The following is an 18246-nucleotide window of genomic DNA, read 5'->3' as shown; positions in this document are numbered from 1 at the left end:
CCATAGTTAGTTTCATATAAAACAAACTATATTTATCCGAATTTACTTCACTCTATTTACATCTCAAATACAACTTTTTATTATAAATATTTCAAAAACTAATTTGGGTATTAAAATTTTTCAAAATACTTATTAAAAGTTTGCACATGAAACCTTAATGCGAAAAATAGGGAAAACTCAGGATATACCTCCGAACTAGAAGGGTATGGTTTGATATGACAAGAAAAAATATCAGAGTAAAAATACACATCGTAAATAGATAATCTAAGGCTAACTGTTTAATTTTTTGTCTTTTCTTTTAACATACTAAAAGGTTGTTAATAAATAAATTTATCATAAATTAATTATACGGATCAGAAGACAAAATTTTCATAGAAACCCAAATTTGTCAAAATTTCTTATCATTGACAATAGCTGAGATTTATAAAAAATGAATATTTAAAAGATGGAAAATTTTAAGAATAATTTATCTTCTAACAAATCTCCTATCTAACAAAAGACATTTTAGAGACACCACTAGAATGTAATAATAAAACATTGCCGTCTAAATGACGCCTAAAGGACCCCCACAAAAACAACTTGGGTTTGCTGGGATCGTAGTAATCAACATCATTGATAACTTTCTAGAGTTGAATAAAATTACTATTAGAAGCATCCCAAAATATTTACACATCTATTTTATTATCATTACTTTTTTTTTTTCATTTTTTGCTAAATATAAATTATAAATAGTTGCAGATGTTAAAAATATATTTTTTACAATTAAAATTTTTTAAAAAAAAAGAATGAACATACCAGCCCTCTAAAGTTGATTGGAAGCTTACAGGTTCAATGATCTGCCTCGAACACATGAAAAAATAAACTAACTTGAAAGTTTAAACTTTTGAAGATTTTTTCCCTTTCAGATAAAAGTAGTAAACCAAACTAGATTTTTAAAAGTGTCTATTAACTTGGTTGTACTTGAATTATGCTTCAATCAGGGTATAAATCATTTGGATCCAGATCTCCAACCAACTGAGGTGGGTGAGGAGAAGAAGAGAGGCGTCATACAACCTTTTGGCTTTATAAGTGCTTTTTTTTGTTTCAAACCTTCAAACATTTCGATAAAACTTTAAAAGTGCAATTACCTTTTATTTTAATTCTTATGAGAAACAAATCAACTGTAACTTGTTATGTTAACATGTTAAAATAAGAATCTTAGTAATCATAATAGAATTTTACGGGACTCCAAAAGTCTTGCTAAATTAACCGATAAACACCTCAATTTTATTTTGTTTATTATATAAATCACCTTTACTTAAGATTGGTGCAGTAAAAGTGATTTAACTGAGATTTAGCAGACGTTCATATACAGAATCTAGCAACGCCTTTCAACGCCTTTCAACGCCTTTCAACGCCTTTCAACGCCTTTCAACGCCAAACTTTCTAATGCCAAAAGAATTTCTGAATAAAAAAAAAAACAGCTTGTTGCTAAAGGAGGGGCTTTCTTGTTAGGCGGCTGATAATTAACCAACCAAAAAAGAAAAGGCTTTTTTACTAGTTTTTCTAAAATGAATCACACGCTTTGTTGATTTTAACAAAAGGGGCATTAAAATGAGAAAATCTTTAATTCACAACTTTCATACCTTTGTATTCATACTTTTCAAAGCAAAATAAAACTTAGTATAAGGTCTCGTCCGTGTCTACGTGGTGTTCACATTAAAATTAGAAAAAATTTTTTTTATATATCATTCTTGGATAGATGCAAAATTTCTCAATTTAACTTCTGAAAAAAAAAGAAAAAAATTCATTAAAACACAAATTTTCAATACTTTTTATACGGGCCACTGGCCCCAACGGTAAGGTAACTTTTTATACTGGCCACCAGCCCCAACCCCAAGGGTAAGGTAACAACAATTGATTTAGCGTAGTTTGTGAAAATTTTACCTAATAACTTCAAATAAGAAGCATCCAACTTCTTTTTTTTTTAAAAAAAATTTTTGAACTTTTTAAAATTATAGAGCAGATTTTTATAACCTTTCTTTTTTTTTAGTCACTTTAAGAAGAAAAGAAAAAGAGAAACAATTTTCAGTTTTGTGTTTTAAATTATTACATACTAAATATATGCCACGTGTTATTTAACAACCTCTTAAATAAATGGAAGCTGCACAAATCTCAGTAGGCCCGTCTAATTCTTGAACAGGATCAGAACCAATTATTATTATTACTTTTGTTATTATTATTATTATTATTATTACTAATATTATTATTATTACTATTATTATTATTATTACTATTATTATTATTATTATTATTATTATTATTATTATTATTATTATTATTATTGTTATTATTATTATTATTATTGTTATTATTATTATTATTATTATTATTATTATTATTATTACTATTACTATTATTATTATTATTATTGTTATTATTATTATTATTATTATTATTATTATTATTATTATTATCATTATTATTATTATTGTTATTATTATTGTTATTATCATTATATTATTATTGTTATTATTATTATTATTATTATTATTATTATTATTATTATTATTATTATTATTATTATTATTATTATTATTATTATCATTATTATTATTATTATTACTAATATTATTATTATTACTATTATTATTATTATTACTATTATTATTATTATTATTATCATTATTATTGTTATTATTATTGTTATTATTATTATTATTATTATTATTATTACTATTACTATTACTATTACTATTATTATTATTATTATTATTATTATTGTTATTAATATTGTTATTACTATTATTATTATTATTATTATTATTATTATTATTATTATTATTATTATTTGTTATTTGTTCAACTAGACGCCCGAGTAACATTAAATGGCTGCTCGTTCGAGTAAACGTTTTGTGTTAGCTGGGTAGCATTGGAGTTATTTGAATTGCTTATGGAATCATTAGTCAACATTAAACAGTTTCTGATTTCAATGTTCTTAAAAGATTAAACTTCTCATTTCTCAGCCAAAAACTAAACTTTTAATATATGAATTAGATTGACTGCTAATACAAGTATAATATAAACAGGAAATAGAAATACGGATTTTTGTGGTAAAATAAGCAAATCACGTGACCTCACATCACGACTTTTATAAAAGTCGTGTGTGAGGTCACGTGAATTGCTTATTTAATTATGCTTACTTAATTAAGTAAGCATAATTCCAATGACTTTAGTCGATCCAACAAATAGCGCGGAAAACGAGCCAGTTTTAAAATTGCGCTTATATGAATTTTTGCCAAAAAAATGAAAAATGATATCGAGGTCAGCCTGGCTTTTTCTAGCAGGGCTGGCCTCTTTATCAATAAAATAATAACTTTAAAGATGGCGGCTAGCGGCAAAAAAACACATTGCATTTTAACAATATGTTTAACTGGTATTATAACACAAATAATGCTTCTTAAAAGCCTAATTGTATTATATAAGCTTTTAAATTTAAATTTGATAATTTTTTAAATATTATTCTTTTACGAAAACTATCATAACCATTTCATAATCATAATCATGATCATAATCACTTCAAAAGATGAAACAAGCAAAAGAAAAAATCGTAGTTGCTGGTTTAAGACTAACAGAACTGGTTTATGATGGCATAATATAATAACTGGTGTAGCTCCCATTAATGTACGGAAAACAAACTTTAGGCTTTCGCGGTTTCTTTTCATGAATTTGGTTTCAGAGTTAAGCCCTTATTTATCTCCTGACCCTTTTTCGCCTAACTCTAGAGCTCTATCAGCAGATAAAAAAGTAGCTATTACTTTATATTACTTAAAAGATACTGGATCTTTGGTAAATTATAAAAGCAAAACAACTAAAATTTTAAGTAAACGGAAGTTGCCAGTTTTATTATTAAGTTTATTATTTTACGCGGAAGCTTTCAAATTTAAAAAATGTAAGAATTTGTGCGCATGCGTACAACTTTATAATATAAATTTGTACGCATGCGCACAAATTCTTACATTTTTTAAATTTAAAAGCTTCCGCGTAAAATAATAAACTTAATAATAAAACTTATATTATAAGAAATTAACCAGCCCGTATGCCGAGATCTCGGGCTGGCTCGTTTGCTGAGCCAGCCCGCTTTCCATATAAACAGGCCCTTAGTCGTTTTTCGCTTTAAGCAGGCAAAAAATCAGATAATTTGGGGGACACTTAAAATACCTCCAAATAAGCTGTAATTTCTTGTGGTTGTATAAATAACCAATAAGAAGCCATTTAAAGTTTGGGAGTCAGAAAATAAGGAAGATATTTTTTGGGGGGCACCTTAGGAATCAGTACTCACTGTGAATGGCAGATGACAAAATATACAAGAAATTATGATTCCGCAAGATCAACAACACATTAAAACAATATTGCATGAAGGTCATCATCCAAACAAAAGGAAATATTAAACATAATATTAATTGCCATTTTTCCGAAAAAGAAGTTATTGTTGGCTAAATATTATATTGACTTGTGTGATTTAAGGCGTTATGACGGATTTTGTCTTATCTGAAAAAGGAGAATATCTTTAAAAATAAACAAAATGATCTCTGAGCACATTGTTTTCAGTAATGCTCAGTCTAGTACACTTTGATAATTGCCATTATCCAGTAAGCCACTGTCATGTACGAGATAATACTTGGCTCAGTGTAGGATTATTGTATTGTATATATAGAAATTCATTACCCCAAAAGAAAAAGTGAAAAAAAAGTAATCTTTTTGGGAACCTCAAAAGAAAAACTGGTTGTTTAGTGTCCGGAAAGGAAACTTCATTTTTCAAACGGTTTTTATTAGTAAGCATAGTGTAATCCGCAGTTTAAAGCAAACTAATGAGCTGTACGGTCGATAAAAATACTATTTATCAAGCTAATAAGTAAATTAATTTGTTTTTAAGTGGATACATAACATTAATTGTTTATATCATATTAAATTTCCAAAACATATATATTTTTTTTTATTAATTTATATAGAAGATCAGTTTCTTACAACTTTTTTAATTAAAACATTTTTCTTATACTAATACTATATTAATGAAAGACAACCTTAGTAATGGAAAAATAGTGTGTAACTAATGTCAGATAATTCATATTGTGATATCAAAATGAGCTCAAAAAAGGTTGGGACACCTGCAAAGGTTTTATACAAAAGTCGTAATAATTATGAAAGATTTGCTGGAAAACCCTCTGATTTACCCGTGAGTGAGATCTACCAACTCACAAACAGCTAATTCAATACGGTTACAAGATTGAGAAAGAGTTATTTAATTGACATAAAATTGACTCTGAATCAATTGTGACAAAGGTCAGTAATGCCTTGCAAAAGCTTTGGTATAGAGTTAATCCGAACCTCCCTCTTATAAAAGACAAACCATTGAAAAATAAAATATCCAGAACATTTCAAAAAGTGTTATCCGCTGATAATTTGATGTAATAGTAAAATAGTGAACATTTAGCGCACAATTAAACACATAGTTTGTCTCTGTGAGAAAAGTAGAAAGGTGGAAAAAGAACTACTCTCTGTGAGAAAAGTAGAAAAGTAGAAAAGTAGAAATACATGAAATCTTTTTTTACCAGTATTATTAGGCATTTACAGTTACACTTCACAAAAATGGGAGGTTAGGTAAAGAAAATAGCGCCAATTGCATTTCTTCAAATGAGTTACATCAAGCTATTCAAACTGTTAATCAACTTTCTCTTACTGATCTGCCAAACAATTCTCAATCTGTAGAAAGAGCTGTAAAGCTCACATCTGAAACCTCTATAAAACGTTTATGAATTGTTGTTTTCAATTTATATCATTTGGCGTCCTTCACAAAGTATGAAGGTGAAGGGTGGAGAGACATAATTCATTCTAGCTAAAAACCAGAGCAAAACTGAAATCAAGAAAAATGCGAATAAGTCAGAATATTGTGTACATTCTTCAGAGTAATTTTGCAAACTTTTATGCTGCAAATATAAATATTGAAATCAACAAATATTTTTGTATAACTTTAAAAATTAATAAACGAGCGTTCAAAGTACTCGTTTAGGGTAAGACATACTTAAACAATCGTATTAAAAACATTCAGCTTGGTGTTTCTTTTATAATGAGGACTATAAAAAAAGTGCTTTTATCCAGTGATTTGTGGTACAATTAAAAAATCCGACGTTTTTTAAAAACTTTTGACGTCCCCCTTACACGACGGAGAGAACATCGTTAACGACACTTTCAGATATTAAGTAGATTAGCGAAGTACATACATACATACATACATACATACATACATACATACATACATACATACATACATACATACATACATACATACATACATACATACATACATACATACATACATACATACATACATACATACATACATACATACATACATACATACATACATACATACATACATACATACATACATACATACATACATACATACATACATACATACATACATACATACATACATACATACATACATACATACATACATACATACATACATACATACATACATACATACATACATACATACATACATACATACATACATACATACATACATACATACATACATACATACATACATACATACATACATACATACATACATACATACATACATATATGCACATGCATCTAAGTTGTGTGATTTATTATGTGTTGTTTGTTTTCCAATTAGTACTACAAGTTTTGTGAAATTTTCATTTTTCAGCAAATGTAATAAAAATAAAAAGCAAGACAAGTTTTGAAAGTACAAGGAAAAGTTACAAAATCCAAATGCTTTTCAGCAATTATTTGTCTTTAGTCAACCTTGAGGTTTTAATTGGTGGTGGGTCTTAATAAAACAGATACAACTATAAGAGAGAAATTTTTTAAATTTCTTCCTCAAATTCCATTTAATCTTTTTTTAATTCATTATATGATAAATGCATTAGATTGTGTATAAAATACAAGGTGCTGGATTAATACTGACAAATCTTTTTTCTCATAGGACAATAAAAGATTAATATCAAGCACTCTTCAAAATGATATATAGGAATGAGATTATAGTATTAAGCAGATTGTTTAATTGCAAAAGTAAGAAATGATAATATTAAATACTAATTAATCTTTTTTTTTCCCCCAACATTTGATCATGTAAAATAATTAGTTGTATTAAATCTCACAATACGGTCTTTAAAACACCCACGAAACGCCTTCTGAAGCTGAAAAATTATTTTTAATTCTTGAAAAATTAGTTACAAAGATGCTGAACTTTATCTTAACATGACGTCAATACTGTGGAGCGACGTACATGTATGCAGAAATGCCATATATGACATTTGGTTTATCTATTAATAATGATGTAAGAAACTTCTATATCAGTCTAATAAGAAAAATCAAATGATCAGATGTTTGAAAAAAGGGACTTTTATGCGTTTAAAACAGCACAGGTTTTTTGTGTGATTAATTTATATTTACACATAAATATATTTACTTGATTTATTGAGTTACCAATTGCGTAATATTTTCGCTGGTCTAGATTATTCAATCAATAAAACAATTCCATCAGGCAGCGGATTTAGACTTATCAAGTCATCATTTTTAACAAAAATTTATTTTATTAAATCTTATACTTTTATCTCACGAACTAATTACTGTCAAGCATATAAATAATTGTGTGTGTGTGTGTTTATATATATGTGTGTGTGTGTGTGTGTGTGTGTGTTTATATATATATATATATATATATATATATATATATATATATATATATATATATATATATATATATATATATATATATATATATATATATATATATATATATATATATGTTATTGTAATATATTACTAGAGTTATTTCGTTTAGGTTTTAATATAATTACCAGATTTAACCATCAAGATGAAAGCTATCATTTCACCAGTTCTTTTGTTTATCTCTGTGTGTCTAGGAATAACTGCACTTGGTACACAATCATGGATTGTTTACAATGTTGCAGGTCAGAGCAAGTTCCTAGTACTTACTATTTGTTGAAGATCTAGAAAAAGTGGCTTAATAGGTAGCTACTAAATGCAGTGTTTTATTCTATTATTATTATTTTTGTTTGTTTGTTTGTAGTATAAAAAGGAAGCTGTGTTTTTAAACTTCAGAAAACCAATTAAAAATTTAGCAACAAAAAAAAGTATTCAAAATAACTAGAGTTTTTAAAATGAAAAGTAACAAATGTCAAATAAATAAAAAAAAAAAACTAATAGTAATAAACACAAAAAATAGTATAAAGAAAATATTACTTAAAAATAACAATAGAATGTGTGTGTGTATATGTGTGGAAAAGTTTCTATACTGAAATATATATACTGATGTGTTACTTTTTGTTAAAGTATGTTAGGTTATTTTTTTTAAGTAAATTTTCAAAAAAATATTTTTTTTGCAGATATTCACTAATAAAGTTTACAAATACTGATATTTGTAAAATTTTACAGTTTGTATTAATAACAAGGGTCAAGTAAGGCCTTAGAAGTAGTTGGTTCAAGTAAGGGTCAAGTAAGGTTTTCAAGTAAGGCTCAAGTAAGATAAAGTTCAAATAAGGATCGAGTAAGGCTCAAGTAAGATAAAGTTCAAATAAGGATCAAGTAAGGCTCAAGTAAGATAAAGTTCAAATAAGGATCGAGTAAGGCTCAAGTAAGATAAAGTTCAAATAAGGATCAAGTAAGGCTCAAGTAAGATAAAGTTCAAATAAGGATCGAGTAAGGCTCAAGTAAGATAAAGTTCAAATAAGGATCAAGTAAGGCTCAAGTAAGATAAAGTTCAAATAAGGATCGAGTAAGGCTCAAGTAAGATAAAGTTCAAATAAGGATCGAGTAAGGCTCAAGTAAGATAAAGTTCAAATAAGGATCGAGTAAGGCTCAAGTAAGATAAAGTTCAAATAAGGATCAAGTAAGGCTCAAGTAAGATAAAGTTCAAATAAGGATCGAGTAAGGCTCAAGTAAGATAAAGTTCAAATAAGGATCAAGTAAGGCTCAAGTAAGATAAAGTTCAAATAAGGATCGAGTAAGGCTCAAGTAAGATAAAGTTCAAATAAGGATCGAGTAAGGCTCAAGTAAGATAAAGTTCAAATAAGGATCGAGTAAGGCTCAAGTAAGATAAAGTTCAAATAAGGATCAAGTAAGGCTCAAGTAAGATAAATTTCAAGTAAGGCTCAAGTAAGGTCTTACAAGTAGTTGGTTTGATCTAGCTTGTTTCTATGCTGCTAATCTTTTGTCTTTTTTTTGCTAAATTGAATATTTAAACCAAATAAAGTTAAATTGTTTTCTTGACTAAATACCACAGATGATGTTTGAATGTTGTAGCTATATCTTTTTGAAATACAGGAGTTTTGCATTTAATCAATTTTTGTTTTAAAAAGTATTATTAGAAAGTGCAGAAAATGAGGTTGAAACTGTGCTTCTGATACTGTATATACCGGTATACACTGGCAAAAAGAAGGAACTTGAAATTTCCTCTTTTTTTCATAAGTTTTTAGTTGAAATCTAAAAATATGCATTTTAAAATAGCAAATGACTGCTTTATATGCTTAGTGCAGGGCTCTGGGTGCTGTGGAATAAGCAACATAGAGTTCCTATAATAAGTTGGTAAAACTTGATAAAACTTGATAAAACTATAAGTCTGGTTAAAAGTCTAAACTTGACATGAATCAGAGGTAGGTCTATTGCAGCCAACTAACATCTTTCTAAGATAATTATTTTTTTGTTTGGGGCCTTAGAACGGTTGAAGGGCTAAATTGCAGACTCTGGTTGGATGAGCTTGAAGTTGTTCAATGAAGTGACAAAGCACTTAGTAAAGTTGATACATTCAACCAAGGAAGACCCCATCATTATTTCATTTGATAATCAAGCCATCTTTCCTTTTAAAGAGGTGCATTTTTAAGAATTTATTTCTGGCTGTATGGAAATTTAACTAATTCATGTTTATGTTTTAGTGTACATGTTATATAATTTTTTAGGAAATTATGTGTAGAGCATCTCTCTTCAAGAAACACTTTTTTGAATCAATAAAAAATTATGCATGTTATATATATATATATATATATATACATACACACACACATACATTAACGGAAAAAAGTATCCGGACAAACCATTTTTAATATAATATAATCTTTATCATATTCTTTATACAGCATATAATCTTTATCATATTCTTTATACAGCACCACAGCTGAATTGGCAAGCTAGTTAGAATCCACTGCAGTTTTATAGGCTCTCTACACACAGTTGATATTTTTGGGGATAGTGTCCTTCTAGCTAACCCAAATAAGCCAATTATATGGGGTGATAGTGGACACATGTAGGTGTCCAGAAATGGGAGTTTTGAAATCCATCTATTAGGTCCGAGAAAAAAAAATCACTTTTAAGTTGAAAATTTCCCAATTTTTTTACTGTTTCGATTATTTACTAAACAAGCCATAGAATTGAAATGGGTCATTGGAACTTCATGAAATTTTATGGTGTTGTACCTATATAGTATTACTATCAATGTATAAAATTTCATGCAGATGTCTTGCTTGGTTATAAAGTTATAGGCCAAAACGTTTTGCAAAATCATACATTTTGACAGTGTTGGTACCAAAAGTTTTTAGTTTTGGTAAAAAAATTTTGTCTGATTGACCTGAATTTTTGTGTGCATACTCTACAGGTTATAAGGCACAAGTTTTATTAATACTGTTTTGGAATTAGGACCATTGCTGAAAAACTGTGGCCAAAAAATCATTTCGAGCCCCAAAATTTCCTTATAAAATTGGCAAATCAATTTTCAATGAAAATGACCAACTGAGGGGTCCATTTTGCATTTTTTGCTACCCTGAGCACCAATTAATATAAAAAATTTTAGAGCTTATTGAAAATTATCAAAAAATTGTAACTTTTAGGTCAGTTTTTACATTTTCATAAAATAGGCCTTTTTCGTGTACATTCTCTATGCATTAGTATAGGTTCAAAATGAAAAAGCTATAAGTAACCAACTATAAAATAAAATTAGATTGTTAAATATAATGGGATGCATGTATACATAACACAAATTGGGGTTTTTGCCCAATAAGTTAACTTAAGGCTTCCTCTTCATGCACCTTGGGGCTTTAGTAAAGGTTCAAAGCTGAAAAAAACTTTTAGTTGCAATAAAACTTGAATTTTAATCAGGTAAGTCAGCTGAAACAGTTGAAATGAAGAGTTGAAGAAAACTCAAATATTAGAAGTGCAAGCTTTTAACCCCAAAATTTTATTTTCTTCTTAAATTGATAACTTAACAATTTACTCTCAATCACAATTTAAGTTTTTTTTCTTGATTCAAGAAACACCTACTTTCTAATTTAATTAAACAGTTCTAAATAAGCTGCACAATTTTAGAATTATAAAATGTGGCATTTTTGGCAGAGTAAGACTATTAAAGGTGCTTGCTGTTGTAGTCCACAAGGCAGTTTTTATGTCTAAGAGCGTATTCTGGATGAGATGAGAGTCGTTTTTATCATTGCCAATGATGAGAAAAGTCTTGATGAGCTGCTTCAACTACCTGTTCGCTGTAAATTTCAAGTGGTGACATGTGGCAGTTCACAAAATATTTGATGTGGTGAAATACCATATGGATCTTGGGTGTAACACTGGCATTCGGGATGGCAAGGTATGAGTCTTGAAATTGTTGGATTTTGTCCAAAAAGTCATCCTCAAGGTCTGATCCATAGCAGCTTTTCACTACAGCATCAAACTTCCTAAGCGCTTCGATGAATCCAAAAACTTGGAAACCCGACTCAGTTTCTGCCAACTGTTGAAGCCTATCCACATTCCGAAGAAGTTTGCAACAATCGTTTCCTTCAAACATGTCTCCATGATAGGGGCTCAGTTTCATGTTAAGAGAAGTTGGCCATTTTTCGGCATTGGGCCATACACTTTTCATCTTCTGAAAAATGTGGTTAACAACTCCAAGCAAAAGATGCAATTCCCGTGGAGGCAAACTGTCCAGAATGAGAGTATCATTGGCTCCACTGAGGATAGGTGGATGGACAAAATTGCCAGTGTGTTTTGCCTTGGCAAGAATGCTCCCTGCACTCAAGAAGCTTTTATAGCTTTCTCTGAGTGACCCAAGTGTTCTCAAGGCTCCAGCCTTCTCTAGATTTGTGAAATCAATGCTACACCAAGAGCAAGGGTGAGAGCTTGAGTGAGCTTGAAGCCCACAGAGAATGTTGGTCAGTTTTAAGTCACAAGCAACAATGGCCTTCACTCTATTGACTTGAATGAGCGACCAAATTTGGCGGACATTCTCATAAGTTTCAGGAAGCTCTTCTGCAACTGCCACAAGCATCTGGCGCTTTACACCCGTATCTTTTGCAAGCCTGTCAGTCAAGAGATGCTTTTGAGGTGGGGACTCTTTTTGTGGCTCCGTTGATGACTCCCAAACAAAACTTCAGAAATCCCTTGCCACCATCGATTCCAATTTTTATGATTCGCTCAGTTGAAACATTTTGAGATGTGCTGATTGTACCGATAAGGTAATTGATGTTTTTACAGTGGGCAACAGTGTGATCTGAACCAGTTTCACCTTTTGCATCAGAAGCCTTTATATTTGAGTGGGTAAAAAAATCACTCAGTTTACGACCAGCAGCCAGAAAATGTTTGTTGAAATTCGGCTCAACAAGCTTTGTGCCTGAAGTCTGGTTTACTACTCTTGCCAATTTCATCATTCCCACATTAGATAAACCTATGTTGAGCTAAACATTGACCATGTCTTGTGTCTTTAAAGTAGAAGAGATGATTTTTAGTATAGCTCCACTTGGCCCTGTAATTACAAATTGGCTTAAGAAACATTTTTCCAATTACTAAATTATTGAGGAGAAAAATACTTCTTGAATAAAAATATTTGTCCTGTCAATGTAACATTACTTGAGGTATTCACTATTAAATGAAGCACCTGGAGTCACAGGAAGAGGTGGTCCTCCAGATGATTTTGATAGCCTTACAGTGCCTTTTGGTGAAGCTGTTTTGCTTACAATCACCTTTGCAGCAATCTGTTCTACAACTTTCTCATCTTGAGCAGTTAGCACTTTGAGGTTTTCACGAAATGTGGATTGGTTACAATTGTGAGGAAAGCCTTTCCTGATGGGACTCAGACAATCGTTGCAGCGCACAGTGGGCCCTTTCTCATCAGCTCGAGAAACATATAGCGGATGTTTCTCATTTAGCTTTAGACACCCAATCCTGCAGATGGGACAGTCACAGTTTTTGCCATGAATTTCCAATCTGACACAGATAAACTTGAAGTCATACAGTGATGGTAAAACAACTTCTTTGCCTTCATCTCGTGTATCACATATTCCTTGAGGCACTCTTGCATCACCCAAGTCAAAGTTGATGCCATAGATTTTTGACAAACGCTCCGCTTGGAATGAAGTTATTTGCCTGGTGCACTTTTTAAGGCAAGTTGGACAGACAATTTTTCTGTTCTCCTCGTGACCTCTTGCATAATTTGGCATTGTGAGAAATTGCTTAGTCTCCTGTAAATGCAACAGTATTCAAATAGTTTTATCAGTCTTGAAATAAAACTCTTAGTTGTGCAAATGGAAAGAATTTAAAAAAAAAACAGGCAAAAGTTTGTAGACTTATAAGCCAAAATATAATTGATGTTATTGACAATATATGCAATTGAAACAAATTGAAACCTTACCCGTATTCAGAAATATGGATGGTAACAAAAGTGAGGGTGAACCTTTTATTTGGAGATTGGTCTAAAATTTAAGCAATGCTTTATCACAAAATTTAAAATTTAGTTTAGTTTCAGAACTTTAAAATATATTTAATTAGGATTAAAATAGTTTTGATATAAAAGCAAACAATTTTCATATCTACTCTCCTTTTAGTTCATTTACCCCACTTGTCATTTCACTTGTCATCTTACAGTATTTTATATAGTATAGTTTGCATATGAGTATAGTGCACACTCAACTTTTTTAACAATAAATATGGAATACATCTGTAATGCTTTTTCTGAATGAAATTCATACGGACATAATGAAAAGAGCGAATTACTTAAAAAATCTACTATTTTAAAATCTACTTATTTTGCTAAACCCCCCAAATTGTGTTTTGTGTACATGCATTTCATTATATTTTACATAGATAACTGCTCAGGGTAGCAAATACTTCAAAAAATGTCCCCAGAGTTGGTCATTTCACTCAAAAATTGAATAATCCATATTATGAGGAGATTTTGTGGTTTTAAATGATTTTGTGGCCACAGTTTTTCAGCAATGGTCCTAATTCCAAAACAGTGTTAATAAAACTTGTGCCTTATAACCTGTAGAGTATGCACACAAAAATTCAGGTCAATGTAAAGGCACTTGCAGAATAGCTGAAAGACAAATTTTTGTTAATGCAAAATTAGGTCCAAATCAGTGAAGATTTCTAAAATCAAAAGCAGTGTGCTGAGAGCTTCTGTGGTTCTCAGCACACTGCTTAATAATTGCAGAGAAAAGCGGATTTAAGAAATCAATTTGTCCTTCACAAAAAATAGAAAAAAAAACTCTTGCAGGTTGTTTTTGAGCACATAGACTGTTCATCAATCTTTTTTATTGATTTGTTTGAGTGATGGGAGAATAGCAATTTATTAAAAGTGGAGATTTCTGAATAATCACAAAACCTCAACCAATTAAACTGATTTTTATGGCATTGTTACAGTTTAAAAATTTACTATCAACAAAACTACAAATTTCAAATTTTTGAATTATATAATGTTTATGTACTATAGCAGCATAAAGTAAGTATACACCATTGAGTTTTGCATACATTTATTATTTTAAGCAATTAAAAACATTGTAAATTGTTGCAAACACAATTTTTATTTATCAGAATCATCAAAAACAACACTCTGTATCAAGAACATGCAGTTTGATCAATATTTAGTATGGTAACCTTGCGCTTTAATAACATGTTTCATACGGTTTGGCATTGACTCAAACAGGCGAGTAATTGTAACATCATCAATATTGTTCCATGCATCTTGCAAAATTAACCAAAGACTATCCAAGTTAGATGGCCTCTTTCCTTCAATGTTCTTTGCCATAACGCTCCACAAATTTTCAATCGGATTCATGTCCGGGCTCTGAGCAGGCCAATCAAGTACTGCCACCTGATTACGTCGAAGAAAATCTGTGACAGTCTTGGCCTTGTGGCATGATGCATTGTCATGCTGAAAGAAGAACGAGTTAAGTTGCCCAAACAGTGCACTAGCAGAAGGAAACATTGTGTTTTGTAGTACATCAATGTACTGGTGTTGGTTCATACTTCCAGTACATCGATAAAGGTGCCCAAGCCCATAGCCAGACATACACCCCCAAATCATTAAACTCTTTCCTCCATGCTTGACAGTTGGCGCAATACAGTTTTTACTGAATTTTTCACCAACTCTTCTTCGCACAATTACTCGTTTGGAACTAAGGAACAACTCGAAAGAACTTTCATCACTGAACAGGACATGTTTCCAATCATCTACTGTCAAGTCTTTGTGTGCTTTTGCAAATGCCAATCGTCGACAAACGTTTGTAGCTGAAAGCAGTGGCTTCTTTGCAGCCACACATCCACGAAGACCTGCTTTCAGAAGGCGCTGACGTACAGTTCGAGTTGCCAGAGTAACCCCATGTTCTTCAGAAAGTTTTCGACCGAGTTGAGGGGCAGTGAGTCTACGATCCTGCAAGGACATTCGAACTAACACTCTGTCAGTGTGTGGAGTTGTTTTCTTTGGTCTTCCAGATCGCCTCTTATCAGCTGTTGAGCCAGTTTCGATATGTTTATCTATTATTTTCTTAATACCCATTGGTGTTGCTTTAAGTTCTCTGGCTATTTTTCTTAAACTTGCACCTGTTTCTGCCAAGGACACTGCGCGAAGTCTTTCTTCTGTTGTCAGTTGACGATATTTGGGCATACCTTCAAATATAAAAATGAATAATTACACAAAATATATCAGACAAATGGCCAAATATGAATAATGAAAAACCAAAGACATTAATTAATCAGTATTAGCTTAAACTAACAAATTGTAACTAAAAATTCTCTAAAACCCAACATGCATCTCAACAATGGATAATAATAATTTATTAATGACTTGGCCTAAAGTCAAAACTGGTCAGAACCATTTTGAAAGTTTTTAGGACAATAAAAAAAAGTTATTTGTTAATTGTTATTAAAAACTTAATTATAATAACAATACTATAACATGCAATAATTGCTTCTATTATGTTTCTAAAAATAAGAAATACCACATTAAACTATTATTTTTACGATTTGGGTAGGGTGAATACTTACTTTCTGCCGCAATAGTATATACACTTAAAAATTTCTATAATGTTTATATATTAGACTTTTTTTTTGCTTTCAGGCACAACTCGCTTTGGTCTTGTTCATATATGTATTCAGTTTTTTAACCAAAAAGATGAAGAGTTTTGTGAAGAGTTTAAGCCACCTTCTTTTTGGGTGGCAACATTTATGTTTATTATTGTTGGAATATGCCTTGATATTGGAACTTTTATTCTTTTGGTTCTCTCAAGATGGCGACAGTCATCAGAAAGATTTGCACAAATAGTTGGATTAGCTGCAAGTATAAATTATTGGTTTTATATTTACTTGTTGAAGAATATATATTTTTATGTTGAAAAAGAATAGTAGCCTTATGATCTAGTTATGAAAATGACATAATTATCAAAATAATAATAAATTATAATAAATAAATTATAAGCAATAGTAAATTTGAGTTTTCAATTTTTAAAATACAATTTTATTTTCTAGTGGCTTCTTTTTGCTTTGCTGCTATTTTATTTCCATGTGGATTCGGTGCAGATGAAATTGGAGGAGATCCATACAAACTTCCATTAAATGCATCAATAGGCTACTCCTATTTTTTGTTCTACACATCGCTTATTGTGCTAACAATCGCTATCTTTTTTTGCAGTTGGAATGTTATGAGAAGAAGCGTGTTCAGAGCGCCGATTTTTTGATAAAAAATTTTTTAAAAGTATGTAAATATGTAAATATGTAAACTTCTGAAAAAGTATTTATTATAAGATTATAACATTAAGTTTATTCGAAAGTGTTGAGATTTTTAGTCTTCTAAATCCACTCAACACAACAAGAGAAATTCTAAAAATACATAATTTTTTGGTATTATTTGTATGACAAATAGGTAAAATTTGGTGTGGCAAATGTTTCTAATACTAAAAACATGTACACTGTTCAAATTTATTACATTTTTATGTTTAAAATAAAACAGACATGCAATTCTGTTATAGCGCGTCCTCATCTCCGTATTAAGGGTCTGCGTATCGTTATTATTTTGAACCGATAACGATATCAAACGATATGAGTTTGTCTATGAAACGATAACTTATCGTTTGAAACGATATTATTGGCTTTTTTTATCGGTTTATCGGAATACATAAAAATAACGAGAATACCGATATTTATCGGTATAATAACGATATTTTTTACAATATTCCAATTTATTTTTTTTTAAAAAGCCAAATTTTAGTTCAAATATATAATAAATCTTCAAGTCGAGTCAAGATGTCGTTTTGCCTATCTTTACCGGTTTTACAAATGAATCCTTCCCAATTGTATATATTATCTGGATGTCTAACTTCACAAAAATTCTGTAAAGAAAAAGTGAAGCAACACTGTTCTCTAAATTGACCCCCAGGTTGAAACTCTCCCCACTCCTGATTTTTTTACATTTAATCAATCATATGCATTAGTAAACACAATATATAGGTTGTCAAAAAAATCTGAACTAAGTGCTAATTATGTTACTTCCAAAATTAAAACGCATAATTTTTGGCTTTTTTTCTTCCAAAGTTTTAATAAAGTCAGCCATTATTGTAGTCAAAATAACCCATTAATATTTATTTATTTCATTTACAAAAAAACCATAATATAAATACATTTGTATCACAAATGATATTTAAGTTTATGCTTGTTTAAATTAAAATTTACCACAGCAGATTTTAGCTCTCCATAACCTTTTGTCCTATGTTTCTTTTATAGTTCATCCAAGTCTTTTCATAGCTACCTAAGCTAATATTATTGCAATCTAGAGAATGTGACACACTAAAATATGTATTTTCCATGAAACTGTCAAGTCATAGCTAAATACATCTTTTGTATATAGTTGAAGACTAGAAAATGAACTTTTGAAATCTTGAATTTTAACAGAAATATCTG

At 30.1% G+C, this 18246-nt stretch overlaps 1 protein-coding gene across 2 annotated transcripts; it reads left to right on the top strand.

Annotated features, from left to right (window-relative positions):
* Nucleotides 1-7859: 7859 nt before the first annotated feature.
* On the top strand, nt 7860-17217 carry LOC149878301 (uncharacterized protein C16orf52 homolog A-like). 2 transcript variants are annotated; one of them, XM_090073169.1, is made up of 3 exons: nt 7860-7994; nt 16412-16630; nt 16819-17181. In XM_090073169.1, exons 1-3 carry the CDS (start codon nt 7898-7900, stop codon nt 17025-17027), a joined length of 525 nt encoding a protein of 174 aa, XP_089929295.1. In that variant the 5' UTR covers nt 7860-7897; the 3' UTR covers nt 17028-17181. The 2 variants fall into 2 exon arrangements, with proteins under 2 accessions (XP_089929295.1, XP_089929297.1); XM_090073171.1 differs by having other exon boundaries at nt 7907-8054; nt 16819-17217.
* Nucleotides 17218-18246: the final 1029 nt, after the last annotated feature.

The sequence above is a fragment of the Hydra viridissima genome, unplaced genomic scaffold (genome assembly GCF_058129835.1).
Source record: "Hydra viridissima isolate aposymbiotic clone 2 unplaced genomic scaffold, HvirCarnegie_v1 scaffold_15, whole genome shotgun sequence".
Taxonomy (NCBI): Eukaryota; Metazoa; Cnidaria; class Hydrozoa; order Anthoathecata; family Hydridae; genus Hydra; species Hydra viridissima.
The sequence above is the reverse complement of the archived record's forward strand: the minus strand, read 5'-3'. Positions and strand labels throughout refer to the sequence as shown.

Excerpts from the sequence above, each read along its gene's own strand:
- LOC149878301 (XM_090073169.1), top strand. The coding sequence starts at position 7,898 with ATGAAAGCTATCATTTCACCAGTTCTTTTGTTTATCTCTGTGTGTCTA. Across the intron at positions 7,995-16,411 it reads GATTGTTTACAATGTTGCAG|GCACAACTCGCTTTGGTCTT; the intron begins GTCAGAGCAAGT and ends TTTTGCTTTCAG. Across the intron at positions 16,631-16,818 it reads AATAGTTGGATTAGCTGCAA|TGGCTTCTTTTTGCTTTGCT; the intron begins GTATAAATTATT and ends TTTATTTTCTAG.